This window comes from Hemisphaericaspora subhashii (genome assembly GCF_019202705.1).
Source record: "Hemisphaericaspora subhashii strain CBS 10753 chromosome Unknown scaffold19, whole genome shotgun sequence".
Taxonomy (NCBI): domain Eukaryota; kingdom Fungi; phylum Ascomycota; class Pichiomycetes; order Serinales; family Debaryomycetaceae; genus Hemisphaericaspora; species Hemisphaericaspora subhashii.
Window position 1 is genome coordinate 62350 of NW_026057433.1, and position 17945 is coordinate 80294.

The 17945-nt window shown below is 33.8% G+C and overlaps 11 protein-coding genes across 11 annotated transcripts; 3 read left to right on the forward strand and 8 right to left on the reverse strand. All coding sequences in view use genetic code 12, as the record gives it.

The window, feature by feature from the left end:
• Positions 1 to 872: 872 nt before the first annotated feature.
• J8A68_005418 (uncharacterized protein) lies at positions 873 to 2327 on the reverse strand (the record flags this gene model as incomplete). The annotated part of the gene is made up of 1 exon (XM_049409482.1): positions 873 to 2327. The coding sequence occupies one exon, from the start codon at positions 2325 to 2327 to the stop codon at positions 873 to 875; it is 1455 nt and encodes a 484-aa protein (XP_049261279.1).
• Positions 2328 to 3977: 1650 nt separating this feature from the next.
• J8A68_005419 (uncharacterized protein) lies at positions 3978 to 5006 on the reverse strand (the record flags this gene model as incomplete). The annotated part of the gene is made up of 1 exon (XM_049409483.1): positions 3978 to 5006. The coding sequence occupies one exon, from the start codon at positions 5004 to 5006 to the stop codon at positions 3978 to 3980; it is 1029 nt and encodes a 342-aa protein (XP_049261280.1).
• Positions 5007 to 5747: 741 nt separating this feature from the next.
• Positions 5748 to 7028, reverse strand: POL32 (DNA polymerase delta subunit; the record flags this gene model as incomplete). Its single annotated transcript, XM_049409484.1, has 1 exon — positions 5748 to 7028. The coding sequence occupies one exon, from the start codon at positions 7026 to 7028 to the stop codon at positions 5748 to 5750; it is 1281 nt and encodes a 426-aa protein (XP_049261281.1).
• Positions 7029 to 7357: 329 nt separating this feature from the next.
• Positions 7358 to 8371, reverse strand: J8A68_005421 (pirin family protein; the record flags this gene model as incomplete). Its single annotated transcript, XM_049409486.1, has 1 exon — positions 7358 to 8371. The coding sequence occupies one exon, from the start codon at positions 8369 to 8371 to the stop codon at positions 7358 to 7360; it is 1014 nt and encodes a 337-aa protein (XP_049261282.1).
• A 924-nt stretch (positions 8372 to 9295) lies between these two features.
• On the reverse strand, positions 9296 to 10204 carry J8A68_005422 (uncharacterized protein; the record flags this gene model as incomplete). Its single annotated transcript, XM_049409487.1, has 1 exon — positions 9296 to 10204. The coding sequence occupies one exon, from the start codon at positions 10202 to 10204 to the stop codon at positions 9296 to 9298; it is 909 nt and encodes a 302-aa protein (XP_049261283.1).
• Positions 10205 to 10608: 404 nt separating this feature from the next.
• RAD10 (Rad10p) lies at positions 10609 to 11688 on the forward strand (the record flags this gene model as incomplete). Its single annotated transcript, XM_049409488.1, has 1 exon — positions 10609 to 11688. The coding sequence occupies one exon, from the start codon at positions 10609 to 10611 to the stop codon at positions 11686 to 11688; it is 1080 nt and encodes a 359-aa protein (XP_049261284.1).
• Positions 11689 to 11746: 58 nt separating this feature from the next.
• Positions 11747 to 12202, reverse strand: GIM5 (Gim5p; the record flags this gene model as incomplete). The annotated part of the gene is made up of 1 exon (XM_049409489.1): positions 11747 to 12202. One exon carries the CDS (start codon positions 12200 to 12202, stop codon positions 11747 to 11749), a length of 456 nt encoding a protein of 151 aa, XP_049261285.1.
• A 172-nt stretch (positions 12203 to 12374) lies between these two features.
• Positions 12375 to 13121, forward strand: J8A68_005425 (uncharacterized protein; the record flags this gene model as incomplete). Its single annotated transcript, XM_049409490.1, has 1 exon — positions 12375 to 13121. The coding sequence occupies one exon, from the start codon at positions 12375 to 12377 to the stop codon at positions 13119 to 13121; it is 747 nt and encodes a 248-aa protein (XP_049261286.1).
• A 131-nt stretch (positions 13122 to 13252) lies between these two features.
• On the reverse strand, positions 13253 to 13486 carry J8A68_005426 (uncharacterized protein; the record flags this gene model as incomplete). The annotated part of the gene is made up of 1 exon (XM_049409491.1): positions 13253 to 13486. The coding sequence occupies one exon, from the start codon at positions 13484 to 13486 to the stop codon at positions 13253 to 13255; it is 234 nt and encodes a 77-aa protein (XP_049261287.1).
• A 340-nt stretch (positions 13487 to 13826) lies between these two features.
• Positions 13827 to 15755, reverse strand: J8A68_005427 (uncharacterized protein; the record flags this gene model as incomplete). The annotated part of the gene is made up of 1 exon (XM_049409492.1): positions 13827 to 15755. The coding sequence occupies one exon, from the start codon at positions 15753 to 15755 to the stop codon at positions 13827 to 13829; it is 1929 nt and encodes a 642-aa protein (XP_049261288.1).
• Positions 15756 to 16323: 568 nt separating this feature from the next.
• Positions 16324 to 17934, forward strand: PRC3 (carboxypeptidase C; the record flags this gene model as incomplete). Its single annotated transcript, XM_049409493.1, has 1 exon — positions 16324 to 17934. The coding sequence occupies one exon, from the start codon at positions 16324 to 16326 to the stop codon at positions 17932 to 17934; it is 1611 nt and encodes a 536-aa protein (XP_049261289.1).
• Between the last annotated feature and the right edge of the window lie 11 nt (positions 17935 to 17945).

The window sequence follows — 17945 nt, forward strand, 5'->3', positions numbered from 1 at the left end:
AACTAATGAGAAAGTTGGAAGAATGGAAAACAATCGTTGCAATGTAATGTCAATTTGCTTGTGTGGCTCGGGGCTCGTTTCGATTGAAAATTCAAAATTGCTCAAGAACAGCCGAGGAACATCTATCATTTCATATTTTTTAGTGACTTATGCAAGGTTGTAACACACAATCATACAGATCTTAAACCCCAGATTATCTCCAATGTTTCTAGTTGCCCGCCTCTCGTCAAAAGCAAGGTAGTAAAGTGCTTTATCGTTTCCTCAGTACAGAGCCGAATCGATCTGTGTCGGTAGACGAAAAAAAATGGCTGGTTAATTAATTAAATTGAAAATATGATACAAACCTCAAACAATACTGAAAAATTAATTTTCTCTGCGAGCTTTTCAATTAATTCGTATAAACGAATGTCTATATAGCTAGGCTTAGTAACAAAGGATCCCCAACACTCGGTAGATGGACCTTCTTTGTAATTTACGAAGCAAACCCTTATAGATATTCACTAATTCTCAAGCGACTTCAGAGGGCTTGCTTCAGTGGACCCTTTTTCTTTCTTAGAAATCCATAATTTGACAGTCTTACATGAGTTATGAACCCTTCCCAATATCGTGCTGGATGTACCCTTTGAAAGTCCATGACTCAGATCAATACTACAAACATTACAAACTACAAAGATCAAGATTAAAATAAACCATTTTTATTTTCTTCTTCTAATAAACCCCAAATAAATAATCATAATTCTAAATAGTGTGTAGGTATAAAAAAATATTACATAGTTAAAACATCAGCCATTTTTAATACAAGAATCAGTCGTCATCATCATCATCATTATTATAATCATACATTCTACCTCATACTTCCTCAAATTCGACCCCTAGTTTACAGAAACTGCATTCGAACGCTTTGGTCTCTGCGGTTGTTGTTGGCTCGAAAACATCCTTCTAATCCAACCTTTAAACAGTCTCGACGACTTAATTACTTTAACATTATTCTCATTTTGTCCAACGCCAGCACTCATCTGAGGCTTAGTTTTAGTTTGAGATTCTTCTGGTTGTTTTTGTGGCTGTTCCTGTGGTTGTTGTGGCTTGGTGGATACATTATCAACACAACTACTTGACGAACCCGCTACTGAACAAATTGATACTCGTGTATGATCAGCCAAAAACGCTTTGTTAATAGTTGTTGTCAGATTGTTGATATGATGCTTAGTATTATCAATGGGATGCTTGGCATCGTCTAATTTTAAATCAATAGTCGAGGTTGAAATTTTAGCGGGATGGGTTTCTTGTGAAAAGCTTATATGCGGGGAATGACTATCTGGTGAAGTCAGAGTAGTCAGCGGATAATGAGTTTTGGAAATCACGCTATTGGTTGTATATGATATTGGAGAAATTGAAGGTTCTGGATGTTCTTGTTCTTCTTCTTGTTGTTGATGTTGCTGTACGATTGGTGAATTTGGTTGTTCTTCATTTTCATTAATGATATTATCTGGCAGATATAATGATGAGCCTAAAAATTCAACCGAGCTATTGATGGCTGATTTCATATTTTCTAATCTATCTCGAGAATGAGTTAAGTCTGTGTCTACTGATAGTTGAGGTCTAGTAGGGGATATGGGTGATGATTCTTCTTGCTCATTTGGTGCTTGTAGTTGTTCCTTCTTTTCTTCTTGTTTTCGTTCTTCTTCATCGTCAAAGATTTCTTCGAATACACCTTCATGTATGGTTTCAGTACCTGGTTGTGTTCTTTCTATTATTGAATCTAATGTTATAACTTCTGCATCTGGTTCATCTTCCATTTCTGAATCAGTATCAGCAAAATCATCAACAGTTGTAACTTTTGGATTTGGTTGAGTTGCTTTTGCAAATAAATAATTTTGTTGAAAATAAACACTTTGTATTGACAGTGGAGTCTGGACTGGTAAATCACATTTTTCACTAGTTAAGGAAGACTTTGAGCGGGAAAACAAAGGTCGAAGACTGAAATGTTTCCCATTTGTGTTTGAATTTGTGTTTGATGTTTCACTATTACATGAGTTGATTGAAACTTTTTTACTAAGACGTACTGAATCTTGCTGCTGTACTGGGCTGTGGTGGAAGTCTTTTTCTTCATAATATGCTGCAGATGATAGCCTTCTGAAAAAATTTAATCTTGATGATCTTTTGGAAGATGGAGATCCAACATGGAAACTATTATCTGACATCTTTTGATATTCTGTATCTTCACAACTATTTCGCAGAATGAATGAAAATGGTCTTGCATTGGTTGTTAAATTTCTTTCTGGGGTTAACAGACGGGAACTATCTGTATCTATATCTCCACCTTTCATTTCTCGTATCGAATGTAACTCTTCTTATGAAATTAAAAAAAATAGACGAAAGATCAGTAAAAACTTGATTGGAAATGAATGAAAAAAAATTTGCTTGGGATCTAATTTAATTTGATTCTTTTCAAACGTTTGTTGAATATTCTCGTCTACTTGACTTGCTCTTCTCTATTCGCTTTCCTTCTGGTAAAAGTGTAAGTGATGTAATGAAGGGTTCTTGTGCTGGTTTAATATATAAAAAAAACAAGTCACAAAAGCCTTTATATACACGCGCGTATTTGTGCGACCCAAAAAATAAAGAATAGACACAAATTGGGAATTATTTTATGACTTCGATTGTCTGATTGTTATAAATAGATGAATTAAAAAGTTTTCAATGGGAATTGTTATAAATGGCTGTTGATTCTTATTAAAAACTTATTCTTCTTCTTCTTCTTCTTGTTCTTGTTGTTGTTGTATTTATAAATTTCATTAAAATAAAAACTTGGGGAGGATAATGAAAGGGTTTTTATTAAATTTTAAATCTAAATTAAATTTAAAAGAATGAAGTGGTGACAAAAAAAACTTTAATTAAACTTGCATAACTACATATACTGTAATGTACTGTAAAAAAAAAAATAATATTTCGTTTATTACTCATTTAAGAAAAAGTAAAAACTTTATTTTTGTCGCCTGAAGTACGCCTCTTGTTACAAGCAATGCTAAAAATACATTTCCATTGTGTGTAGAAACAAGAAAATCACACACAAAATCTATTTGTTTCCAAATTTAGAAACAAGCCTACTTAGAATTTGTTCTTTGTTCTAGTACAATTTAATTCTAAAACAATAGAAAAAATACTCATTCAGAGTCTAGATTCATCGATTCTGATCCCAGATTGATCGATTGATCTTAACATTCTGATTTACGAACTACCAATTACCTACCAATATGAAACATATGAATCTATCAACAACTCCAAGAAAAAAAAATCTGTGATCTGAAGTTAATTAAACCGTTTCCAATTCAATTTAATGTATAATTTAAGTCTCCTGTCTTGACAACATGCGGGACAAAGCAACTTTCTATTCACTTGACAACAAAATATCTTAAATATTGCGTGACCATACTGAATTTATATTTTATTCTAATTAGTCACCGTTTTATCTTATACATATATTGATTTGAATGGATGTTAAGGTGAAATATAACTCCGGTTAGCGTAATCGCAGTTATACCATTGAATACCCCTCCATTCCAAATATTTTGAATTTTTAGATATTAGTAATGTCATTTCTTGTGTGACCCTTTTCACTTTTCTTAACTTTGAGCCTTGTTTTCTTGAATTAGAAGTTTTTGTTCTAGATTGGGTTAACATACTGATGCAAATATAAAGCAATTAATTTAGATTCGCTACAGATGTCAATATTTTAAGGTATTAAGCTTTTGCATTTAAATAAAATAAAGTGAAACAAAAATAAAACGAAACTATACACGAACACTAAAAACGTGATGATAATAAAAATGAAATTTTACAAAAAGTATGATTCCAGTAGGAGAAGTAACTCTGGGGTATATGTCTCTGACTACGTGCAATAATCAATTACGAGTTTTACCCAAATTGTAGTAGTCATTTCCTAACAAACTCTAAAAGAAGTGAATAACCTCTGTCATCTAGTAAAGATCTCTTCTTCTTCTTCTCCTTACCTTTCTACAAACAACATTACCATTACCAGCATTACCAGTTGAACCAGTAACAGTTGAACCAGTAATAGTAGTACCAGTACCAGTTCCAGCACCAGTACCACTTCCAGAACCAGTTCCTGAAGGAGTAGTACCTGAACAAGTACCAGCAAATGCAGCAAATGAATTAGTAATAACAGTTTGTACAGTACTCATATTAACTAAACTTTGGAATAATTGTTCAGCTAATCCTGATTGTTTCAAAGCATTTAATAAACTAGAAAGATTAATTAAGTTATTAGCTAACATTGCTTTAACTAAATTAATTGCAAATGGAATATAACTAGTATCAGTTAAAATACTTTTAACCACACTAGTTGCCAATCCTGAACTATAAAGAGATTCCAATAAATTAACAACAACATCTTCAGTATCTCTCTTCTCCATTGCGGCATCATCAAATACAAATTCATTTAATGCACCTTTGTCATCTCTAGTAATTAAACTAGTAACACCGGATAAAATTGCATCTTTGATTTTATCGACCATATCAGCAATAATTGGTTTAGCAATATTGAATAAGTCAACATATAAAGAACAATCAGAAATTAAATCATGAATAACATTGGTAGCCAAATTAGATTCAGTAACAACTTGAAGAACAGTTTCTAAAGGAATTAATCCTAATTTAGATACAGTAATTACTCCATTAATAATAATTGGTTGGAAGGTTGGATTAGTAACGAAATATTGTAAAACAGCTGGAGCCAATTGGGAATTATTAACAGCTGCTAAAACTTCAGTTACGATTTGATATTCTCTCTTGGCGAGTTCATTGCTATCTTGGAAATCATTACGTTTGACTTTGAATTCATTAATGGTGTTGATTAAGTCAGTAATTGATTCTTCTTGTCTTTTGGTTAATTCAAAAGAGTTTGAAGCTTGGATTTCGGATGGCAAGGATTGGGCAGCGGTGAAGGTAGCTAAGATAGCTAATAATGTAGTATGAGATAACTTCATGGTGGTAACGAACGGACTTGTTGACAGATGATAGATGTAAAAAAAGAAAAGAAGTTTTAAAAGTTTTTGAAGATGGGCTTAAGCCATCACCTATATATAATTAGTATATTTATCTAGTAGGAGTTCAATGAATATGTATGAATTGAATATTGATACCGTCTATGGTTATAATCAATACTAACAAATTTCTGTAAATGGATAAAACTTTTGGTTTTTGCAACTTTTTTGTTGCAGCCCTATTTCCCAATAAGGGAATTTGCCTAAAACAGAAAGTTTTTTTCCCAATTTTGAAATTGCAAAATCTGTGCGATTTGTACGAGTAGTCGACAAGGCTGCCAACAACATAGGTGTGATAACGATGGTTTGGAGATCTACAAGAGAATATAAGCCAAAGGTAAGTGTTTGTAAAGAGATGACTATTTGGATTGACCAAATTATAATAAAGAAAAAATTACTTCTACAAAGATAGCTTGGTATAAACACTCAATAGTCAGTCATCTATCTTCTCACTACAATTCTCTACAATATCAATTAACCATTGTAATATTTCAAACTGATTTTTCTTGTCGTTTTATACTACTTAGGTAACTATATTATACATACATATTGTTCAGGTGAATTATCGAAACAATTCGTCTTCTATAATTCTCTCAACCTCGCGTATTGTTTTCACACACCACAAAACACGATTTGGTCCAAATTCAAAACAAACGCAACAACATCTCCCATTGTTTTTCCAACTTATTTCTTTTGAAAAAAACTCATAAGCGAAGCTTGTGCTTTTTTCTTTCCATGTGATGATCCACCCTTACCAACGCCTCCCGAAGTTGGGGTAGTTGCTCTTTGTCTTTTATTTGCACCACCAGCAGCATTTGGTTTAGTTGCAGGTCTCCCTTTTCTGACTGTTGTGATGTAACCGTCGTCATCTATTTTCTTCTCCATTGTTTCCTGTTCTTCTTCTTCCACTTGCAGTTGGTCTTCTTCCTCGATTGGGATTGATTCAGGTTCGATATCTGCAACTATAGGAGATGTTTCTTTGTGTGGTTCGGGTTCTGAATCTTCAGAAATCAAAATTGGTTGTTCTTTTTCCTTTTCGGGCTCGGGGGTTTCCATAGCTACATCATTGTCGTTATCATCGTCGCTAAAATCCGATTCGAAGAGTTTTTCAAGCGCGGATGTGTTGATTTTAGTTTGACGCGATCCCGATTCTGGCTCGTGGTCTTCATCTTTGTCATTCACGTTGTCAGCATCGTCATGATCAGCAAATATGACTCGTTCCCTTGGTTCATTAGCCGTTTTCTTTCTCGATTTATATTCAAATTGTTGTTTAGCGGGTTCTGTAGCTGCTCTTTTTCTAGGGGGAGATGTTTTTTCAGGCTCGGATTTACGGGAGGTATAATTTGACATTAAGGTCTTTGTCCTAGCCGCTGGCTGTTCTTCCTGTTGTTGTTGTTTTCTTGATACATATGACGAAGATGTGGTTGCAGGTTTCGTCGTTGTGGCTGTCGCGGCTAATTTGGTTTCGGTTGTTCTTCTTTTAGCTACTGGTGCTGGGGCAACTGGTGATGATGGGATGTTTTTGGTAACCTTAACATCTTTGATTGTTATGGGTGGTCCTGCAATCATTCCATTTCTTTCATATTCTTTGATTTTGGTATGATCACTTGCGAATCTCTTTTCTTCTAATGCAATGTCACTATAGGTAAATTTTAACACCTTTGAATTGATACAATAGATATGAATTGTAAGTATGGTTTCGAATTTTTGCATATCGTTTTCCAATGTAGATTCATCTTCTGATAATTTAATCAATCTATCCCCAGATGGTGTAATCCCGGTGATCAAGAAAGATGCAGTTAATTTGTCAGCATTCTTTTGATAATATTCATACAAAATTAATTTGGCTTGATTTATCGGTATACTCAAAGCACGTGAGAATTTATGATACGTAACTGGTCTTTCATTTTGGATTATTTCATTGGCTAGATATTCTACTTCTCTTTGAGATGAACTCATCGTCATATCCTTGTTAGTTCTTAGTCTGAATTTGACAGCAATATTTCTACAAAGAAGAGATTTCAGATTTTTTTTATTTTTCCGTGATTATTACATTTTCCAATTACGCGTAACAAAGGAATTACAAATCGCGTCTACAGGAATATACAGAGGAAAGCTAAGGACAATAAAAGATTAAAGAATAAGTTTTATAAGTATTATTAATATTGTACATAAACAACGATAAAATTCTATATATAATTATATCAAAATCCAAAGGTATTTAAAAAGTTATAATATTTTATTTTAATGTTTTGAAAAAAGAACTGAAAACCAATCAACAACTATCACTGTATTTAAAGCTCATCTTTTGCTACACCTCCACCTGCTTTCAATGCTAAAAATTCTTTACGCATTTGTTCTCTCTTTTCAAGACTACCATTTAATGGACCTTGAATCATTTCATCAGTAACACCATTACTAATTAAAGTTCTCCAGGTTCTTACATTATCAAATCCATTTCTAGCATACTGATAATCCATAATTGCTTTTTGGATACCTTCATTGGTAGCAGCTACAAATGGACCATATTGAACAACATCTTGATCTAATTTCTTACCACCAACCAAGACAAATTGAACTTCAGTTTCCTCATTGTCTTCAGTGGCAGTATTCTTACCGGTAATATAACCGCCTTCTTCTTCAAAGAAGACATTTTGATATTGATCAATCTTAGTGTCATTATTCAAGACTAAATTCTTACCGTTTAAAACATATAAGAAATAGTTAAATCCTTCTTGTAATTCTTGTTTGAAAGAACCACCGGCTTTAACTCTATAATAATAATAATTAACTGGAGTATAAGCCAATTCTTTAACTGATTCAACTCCGTGACTAGTTCCAGAAATAACCTTAATGGTAACTCTATCATTATCAGTCACAACTTCTGGAATCTCCCAAGCTCTTAAATCTCTATATCTTGGTTCGACATCTTTCAAATGATTTGGTAAATCGACCCATAATTGTAAACCAACAGTTGGAGATCCATCCTTATTAGGAACTGGCATTTCTGAATGTACAACCCCTCTACCAGCAGTCATGAATTGTAAATCACCAGGATAAAGAATCCCCTTTGAACCAGTGAAATCTTCATGAGCAATAGCACCGTGTAAAATTAATGTAATTGTCTCTTGTCCTCTATGAGGATGTTCTGGGAATCCATTGGTACCTGCACTTGAGAAATGATCAAACATTAAGAATGGATTGTATTTACGTTGGTTGATAACACCAATTGATCTTCTAACGGTAGCTCCGACACCTTCGGCTTGTTGTCTAGCAGTGACTATCTTCGCAATTGATCTAGCGGCCATTTTGTTATTGTTTGTAAGTTTTTTGTTGTTTGAGTTAATGATGTTGGTTTTTGATAAAACTACTATTGGGAATACAAAAATTACAATCCAGATTGAAAATGGTGGAAAGTTCATATATTTATACTTTGTCAAGTCAATCCTTCTAGAAGGTTGTGGATTTTATGGGTTTAGTGATTTGTAATTAGAAAGAATCACTAAAAAATTGTAATATTTTTACATAAGGATTATCAATGTTACTTATATTATTGGATTAGATGTCAGTTACTAAATCTTTACTAAATTAAAATAAAAAAGGAAGTTTATTTTTTACGTCATCTTCGGAGATTCAACAAATCTAAAAAATTTAAATTTACAAATTTATTACTAAATCCGATCACGTGATATAAAATCCTAATTTCTTTATCCGATGGCTTAAGCAGATAGTTAGTATCACCGCCGTTTAAGAACAATCATTAGTCAGAACACTAGAATATTCTCTTATTTTCTTAGCTAATTCTACAAAAACTCTGATTGTATGTTCATTCTATCTATTGTTTCTTTTTGCGGTCAAGGAATTATTGGTGATCTCATTTTACAAGTCCTATCATAAAGTGGAACCAAATGATCATTTGGACCATATTTGATTGTTTAGACGATCTGTCAACAAATAAGTATGCTTTGGTAACATGTCAGTCATGTCAAAAAAAAGTACTATGATGCTCACACAGAGGTTTCAGTCTTTCCTTTGTAAGTTTTACTAAGGCTTTCTGAGAGTTTTTTTTTGCAACGATTTGAATTTAATGGCTGCAATTATTTACAATGAATTCATTTACAAGACGGGGGTACAAGAAGAATTTTAGAACGAATTTATATTTCTTTAACTAGCTCATACTTCTTTGTTATAACTACGCTAACGATTCAAGGCGTTGTGGTTTTTCTAAACTATTATCTCTTTCTTGCAAAGGTGTAGACAGTGTCCCAAATGACTTCAACAACAGTGTTATCATCCCAACCCATAGCTTGCTTAATCTCTTCAGTGAATTTTTCCGCAATATCATATTTATCACCATGTTCATCCATCCAATTATGATATGCACTCCAACTCTTAACATAATTCAAAAACCACTTCATTGTGATTTTCTTTGATATAAACAACGGTGTCTTTGTAACAAATGGATCTTCTGAACTTGTTGGCACACCATCCCTATCACTGACGTATTCATGTCGTGTAATGTCGTAAAACTTATCAGCTGGTACTTCGATCTCTTTCATTAATGTTCTTAAGTAATCATGTCCTGGTTGTTGATAATAAGGACCCATATATCTTTCGAAATCATCATTTGGGTTAACATCATATGAAGAATTATATGTATAATTAGTATAAATTTCATTTGCTTTTGGATAACCGACAAATACAGGATCTTTATAAAACCAATACCCTAAAGTCCCATTTGGTTTCAAAACTCGATAAGACTCTTGGAAGAACCTTTCGTGGTTCACCCAATGACAGCACTCTCCACCAGTGATTAAATCAACTGAATTCGATTCAATTTTGGGTGGATGCTGTTCACCAGTCCCAATCAAAAACTCAATTCTTTTCTGTTCAGTTTCAGAAGTGCTATTCTTACATTGAGTAATCATGGTGGTTGATGGATCGGTTCCAATTACATGTTTGAAATAGTCCAATAATTTAAATGCAACAAATCCTGATCCACATCCAATATCAACAGCAAGTTGATTATCACCCTTCTGCGAATGATATTTCATCAATGCTTGATAATACTGTTCCGGATAGTTTGGTCTGGAGTCGTCATAGTGTTGACTGTTAAAGTTATGAGCTGAATAAGTTGCCATTTTGTCTTTGTTATGTAAGTTAGATGACTATTTCTCCTTTGTTGCAAATTTGGGTTCGTCTTATATAATGGTGTGATTATTTTTAGTAGCATTAATTCTGGCCGGTACCGGCGCCTCGCTATTTTTCAGCTCCAAAATGTTTCAGCCACCATCTAAGAGACCTTGGACTCCACACAAGAGATGACGTATTGAAGATCCCAATGCTTTGTCTCATTACGAAACCTGGAGATGTTTTAGTTTGTTACAAACTTTATTTTTTATTCAGAAGGTTGTTGACATGAGAAAAGTTTGGTTATGATTCATGCTTGGCTTGGCAGAAGTAGCGCGCCTGTTCTTAAATCTTCAGAATTTCGCACTGGCAAGAACACTCATCTCAATATCTATCAACCTTTCTTTCAAACACAATGAGCGAATCAAAAAACAAGGAAGAGTCAAATGATATTGATGCCTCGTCGTTCGCTAGTATACTTGCTGGGGTCAAGCGAATGCGTGAAGAATATGGAGGTGATGATCAGACTACTGAAACTCAACCTCCATCTTCCAGTATAGATCAACCACCTCCAGCAACAATCGAAACGCGTCCACCCCATCCTCCACAGCCAGTCTTCCCATTAGTACAAAGTCAGCCAGCAAAATCAGCAATCAGCAGCACTAGGACAACTTTAATGGAAAGCACTGCAGAACCAATACGGCCCAGTCAATCCCCGACACCACCCGCGGCAAGAGTTACAACTGAACCCGTTCGATCTTCAACTGGCCCAACCCAATCGCGTTCATTAGCTCCATCTGAAGTATTGGTTAATAAATCACAAACGGGGAATCCATTATTAAAAGATTCAATGATGAAATTCACCCCTCATAAGTTTGATTCAGAAATCTTATCTGATTATTATATCAGTCCCACATTTCAGATTCTATTCCTTTCACTAAAATATTATAAATTGAGACCGGAATATATATGGACCCGTCTAAAGAAACTAAATAAGGGTACGTCGGTACTGATTCTGAGTGGGAATCGAGCTGATAACGCGTTGAGGATATTATTGGTAGTGGTGGATATAGATTCACATCAAGAAGTGATTCGAAAATTACTGGATTTTTGCATCAAGCATGATTTATCAATGGTTTTAGCATGGTCATTTGAAGAGGCGGGTAATTATATTGCAATGGCCAAACAATTGGATAATGCACCTGCCAAGTCGCGTCAGAATATTAAGGGAGTTAGAGGGGTAAATTTTACTTCGAGTGTAGTGGAAGCGTTTACGGGGATTCGACTGGTGAATAAGACGGATGTTTCGAATATGATGGCGAATTGTAAGTCGGTGAAGAATATGGTGTTGGAGAGTTGTAGAGATGATTCTGAGAATGGTTTAGGGAATATACCTGGGTTTGGACCTAGTAAGTTAAAGAATCTAAGAAGTGTTTTCCTGGAACCATTCATATATAATAAGCAATATGAGGACTTAGAAGATGTTGCTGAGTAATGTCGTACTTTATGTCTATTATGTATTATCACGTAACGAATTATATTATTTATGATTTCTATTTTTGTTGCTCTTGCTTTTCCATTTCAATTACTTTCCTTCTTAAGATCATGTTAATACCATTCAACAATTCATTCTTTTGAACCAAGATATCTTTCAATTTCTTTGCATCTTCATCTAATTTCTTAATCTTAGCTTCATAAACCAATTTAGCATCTTTTGCTTCCTTTTCCACATAATAACCAGTACCAATATCAACTAAATATGAACTATCTTTTACTGCTTTACCTGGTATATACAAAGAACTAGTCAATGGTACTAATAATTGTTCAGATTTGGATTTTTCCATATTGTCCACACTTGATATACAATCTTTCAATTTGGATTGTGCGGTTTGTAAAGCTTGAAGGGATTGAGTGAAATGCGTTACTTCTTGGTCTATGTTTTTACGAAATTCAAGTAATTGTTGAGGAGCGAGTTGGTTCAAGTCAATCTTTGTCTGTTGTGCTGCCATTATGTGAGTTTGTTATAGGGAGGATGGATCAAGGATATGTGTGGTTGGAATTAACTATGAATATCTTGATGGACAATTTTTCAATCATATTTTTTTTGCTTAGTGAGATCTTTGATTCTTGTTGGTGAGATAACAGTAATGTCAGTACCGTAGACATACACAAATCTAAATAATGGGAGCCGACGGAGGAACTATCGCAAAGAGACAAGATATTTTATCACTCCATTCCAATCTGGTATCTTCTTTCAAGCAGAAAGGAGACGATAACGAAGAAACATTATTGAAAAGCTGTGCCATCTCATCGTTGCCGTTATATACAAAATCAAATGACCCTATAGTAGGTGATTATAAAGGTCGGTTATACCTCAAAGAGAAGATTATTGAGTATTTACTCGAGTCTAAAACTGATAAATCTAAAATAAGGCCTTCATTCAAATATGTAAAGTCCTTGAAAGACCTTTGTCCCGTATACATAAAATGGACCGAAACCGCGCAAGGAGAGCACAATATTGAATGTCCTATTACAAAAGAACTGAAGACTACTAAAGTGGAATATGTATATCTTCGACCTTGTGGCTGTGTAATGTCACATAAAGGACTAAAAGAGCTTAATAAGCATATCAAAATGGACTCGGGGCCCGTGGAGAGTAGATGTCCAACCTGTTCCAAAAAGTTTCATTTTGACTACGATGTTGTAATAATTAATCCCTTGAATAAGGAGGATATTGATTTGTACAATGAGAAGAATTATAGATACTTAAGGAATGAACTACGTTTGAGCCATTCGAGCATTCCTTTAAAGAAGGATAACAAAGCGAATGGTGTAGGAACCTCGAGCAAAAAGAGAAAGCAAGATCAAAAACCAGTAAATGATCTTGAAAAGAAACAAAAGACTAATCCAATTTTAGCATTAAAATAATAATCAATATATATTCCTCGATACTGTAAAAATACTATGTACAAGCGTATATGTATCCCGTTCTGACAAATGTTTAAATCTCTAAACAATCCCTTTATCCAATATATCAAAAAAGCCAAAACAAGCCCAGCTTACTTTTCTGTAGACGCTTCAGAAGCTTCACGAGTTTCATGATATTCTTCCTCATTGAATTTCAATTTATTCTTATTCCAAGGGGCATAATCGGAATTGGCATAGATATTGAAAATGATACCACCTCCACCTACGACACAAATACCGACTAATCCTAATACAGTCAATCTGTGGACGGCATCTGTGAGACGAACGTGCAATGGAAGTTGTCCTGATCTGTTGATTTTACTCATATTGTGTGTTGCTTGATTCTTCTTTGGGTTTATACGAAAGTTGTAGATTATTACAAATGAATGTTTTTTAGCCTTTGAAAATCATACAATGTAACAGAAAAAAAATTTCAAATTCCGTTAATGCAATTGGTAGTGCCGTATTACAGTTGAAATTGTAAATATCTGGTCAAAGAATCAACGTTTCCACTCAATTAAATTCTAAACAGAGAAGTTAAGTGTAAATGAGAGCGACCTGTGAGGAGTGCATGTTCTTAATCTGATCATATTGGTACACTGATTCTATTGAATACTATGATTTATCTAAAAATACATATTATATATTACTCGGCAAGTATTCCTCTTAAATCAAATACTTCAACCAACTGGCATTTATAATTCCACTTTCAACTAATGAAGGGTTGGCATATACCAATTCAGGCAACCAATAACTATTATATAACCTAAAAATATTCTCTTCAATAGAATTCTCACTATCATCCAAGACTTCATGTATAATATATTCCAAAATATCATGACTTGATTCATTTATTTGATTAAACATATCCAGTTTTTTCGTAACTCCCGAGCCATCGACTAATATTCCCTCAGCTACTCCAGCAATTGCATGATTGAACTTTTCTACATCTATATGACCAATTGGTAATTTATGATTTTCTACTGGATTAACAGAACTGATTGGATTTGGTTTTAAGGCTTCATAATTGGCAACATCAATATTAACAGCAAACTGCCTAGGTTGAATACCTCTAATAATGAATTTCTTCTTAGGTGCTTCATTGCTGCCTTCAGGAGCGGGTAAATTAACAACCATAGCTTCTGAACTTGGGAATGCACGAGTTACATTCTTGATAAAATCAACTGCAGGTAAAAGGGGTTTAAATTGTGGATTTGGTTCACCAGTTGGGGAATTCCAGATTTCTTGAAATTGCTTTTCATAAGCTTTCCATAAGGATATCTGAGTAACTTCACCTGGTGCAGCTGCATCTCCAGAAAAGCTTTCTGATGGGGATGAGACTACGAATGGTTCATAACAGCAACGCAACCAAGTGGTTGCTCTTAATGGTTCCGGAAATCTAATTATTAACTTGTATAAATCTTCAGTTAATTCAGGTAACGTAGATGGAACACCTGGGAATTCTGATCTTCTAGTTAAATTCAATTGAGGAATTGGTTTGATGTTGGAAGGATCGTTTAATGGTAAATTTGCAACAGTGAGTAAAGGCAATTGTTTTACTAATGTATGGAACGCTGTTCTAGATGTTTTCAATTGTAAAAGCTTTTGTAGTCTATATTTCTGAGAATCTTTGATTGAGGCAGAATAATCTGGATGTAATGCTTCAGAAAATAAATACATTTTAAGGAATTCTAATACTGCATTGTTGATTTCATTATCATTAATCAATAAATCATTAACAATATGTTCCAAATCTGAGTCTTTAAGTGAATTAATACAATTGTTTGTTATTTTCTCATCTACTTCTTCCTCTTCGACAACTTGATCTAAATGATGCTTTACCTCTTCATCATCATCTGAATTTACCTTTCTTTTTCTATCGCGAATAATCAATAAATGAGAAAGGCATTTAAGTATAGTTACGAATAATGTCTTATCCTGAGTGGCTAATAAAGTTTGTAATAAAACATGGAATAATGGATCATGTTTGGTATTATCAATATAGTAACAAGTTAAAGGTTCGAGCAAATCAATCAAAAAAGATAAAGCTTCCGAGAATTGACTATCATATTGTTTCAATTGGGGTATTTGGAAATTTGGTTGATAAAACCAATTTGATAAGAATTTTAATGCGTCAAGAACATTCTTTTTAAATGATTTTATTTGTGATAACCATTGTTGATTATGTAAATCTTGAGCCAGATTTCTTAAAGTCAATAATGAATCCAAACTAAAAGTCAATAAATCTTGAGTCACTTGTTCATATTTCTTTTCTCCAATTAATTGAAAAGGTTTATAAAAATATTTAATTAATTCACTCCCTAAGAAACTTGAATGTTCTAAATTAAAATTTGGATGTAATGAAATTCTTGATAATGAATTTAATGCCCATTTCACTTCAGAATCAATACCTGACTTTAATGACATGGTTATTCTTCCAACATCATCTATACCTCTATGATTATATCCTATTGGTGCAACATATCCATATCCATTATAAGCTTGTGATGCATAAACAGAAGTTCCAGTACCATCATTTGCTGCTGTGATAGTTCTAGAATTCCCTGTAACTGGTGCTAGTCCTGAAATACTCATACTAATGTCCCGTGATGTATAAGATATTTGTTTGTCCAGTAAACTAACTAGATTCCTTTATAGATAATTTTTCACTTCAATCAAATGGATTGTTTACCTTATGTTAACTTGTGTTGTAAAAATGAAGAATCTTTTTTTTGGTGGTTAAATATAGTTATAGAGGTCGTGTGAAACGAATCAAAAAAATGCCGAAGTCACATGACCCCACTTTTCTTTGCGCATACTTCATCTCTGGTACTTTCTACAAACCCATTCTTAAGTTATTTTTACAAATTGTAATACATACTATCTGTGTATCTATATATACTATGAATGAGATGCTCAAATGAAGAATTGAGATTAAGGAATGTCAGGATAAAGCTAGTAATCACGTTTTGACGACATTTCCGAGCGACATTAGTGAACGACATTCTTCCCGCTAATTCTAACCTTCCCTATCAGGTAACGCCCCCCTTTGTGGAGGAGCAAACCCCGTTTAATAGAGAACCAATTGTTTCAAGAAGTCCAACAAGTTATTGTTCATTCCTTCTTGCTCTTTTATATGTTCAATTGAATATATTTCACCCCAATGAAAGCTACAAAATTACTAGGTGGGTTGTTATTTGCTTGTGCAACCACAACCAATGCTGCCTCATTTCCTAATCAAAACCAAATTGTTCTTGAAAATAATGTTAACCAGATAGGCGATATCTTTGGCAGTATCTCTGAATTACCAAATGAAGTTCAATCAGTATGGCAAGAAATGAAAGAAACTTTGACTCCAAGTCAAATCATGAAATTGATTAAACAATACGAATCTAAATCATCGTCCTCATCATTCTCAAATTCTTTGAAATTCAACCCTGCTTCTACCAACCAGTTCGAAGCTTTGTCAAATGAGAAGTACTCCGATTATCGTTTACGTATCAAAAAGACTCATCCAGAAGTTCTCGGTCTTGATGTTGTTAATCAATATACTGGTTATTTAGATATCGAAAGTGTTGACAAGCATTTCTTTTATTGGTTCTTTGAAAGTAGAAATGATCCAGCTAAAGATCCAATCATCTTATGGTTGAATGGAGGGCCTGGTTGTTCTTCAAGCACTGGACTTTTCTTTGAATTGGGTCCTTCTTCAATTAATGCCACTTTACAACCAGTCTATAATCCATATTCCTGGAATTCTAATGCATCAGTTATTTTCTTGGATCAACCTGTTGGAGTTGGATATTCTTATACTGGTGGTGACCAGGTTAGAAATACTGCTACTGCGGCTAAAGATGTTTATGTGTTCCTTGAATTGTTCTTTCAAAAATTCCCTCAATTCACAAAGAATAAATTCCATATTGCTGGTGAATCTTATGCAGGTCACTATATTCCAAAATTCGCTTCGGAAATTTTAAGTAATAAAGATAGATCATTTGAATTAGCTTCAGTGTTGATTGGAAATGGTATTACTGATCCTTTAGTCCAATCGGCATCTTATAGACCAATGGGATGTGGTGAAGGTGGATATAAATCGGTGTTGACTGAAGATCAATGTCTTCAAATGGATAAAGATTATCCTAAATGTGCAAGATTAACTAAATTATGTTATAAATTCCCCAAAGCATTAACATGTGTTCCTGCTCAATTTTATTGTGATATTAAGTTATTTAAACCTTATCAAGATACAGGCTTAAATCCATACGATATTAGAAAGGCATGTGATGAAGAAGGTGGAAATTGTTATATTGAAATGAATTACATGGATGATTATTTAAATCTCGAATATGTTAAAGAAGCAGTTGGTGCCTCAAATATTGACATTTATACCTCGTGTGACGATAAAGTATTTAGAAATTTCATTTTGGATGGTGATGAAGCAAAACCACATCAGCAATATGTAGCTGAATTATTAGAAAAGGGTATTCCTGTATTGATTTATGCGGGAGATAAGGATTACATTTGTAATTGGGTCGGAAATTATGCCTGGGTAAATCGATTAGATTATTCAAAGGGGAAAAAGTTCGCCAAACAACCTACTCAACCATGGTATCCTCAAGGATCAAATAGCAAGGCAGGTGGGGAAGTTAAGAATTATAAAACATTTACATTTTTGAGAGTGTATGATGCAGGTCACATGGTTCCCCTTGATCAGCCGGAAAATGCATTAGCCATGGTTAATACTTGGATTCAAGGTGATTATAGTTTTGGCTATTAGTATCTATGCCA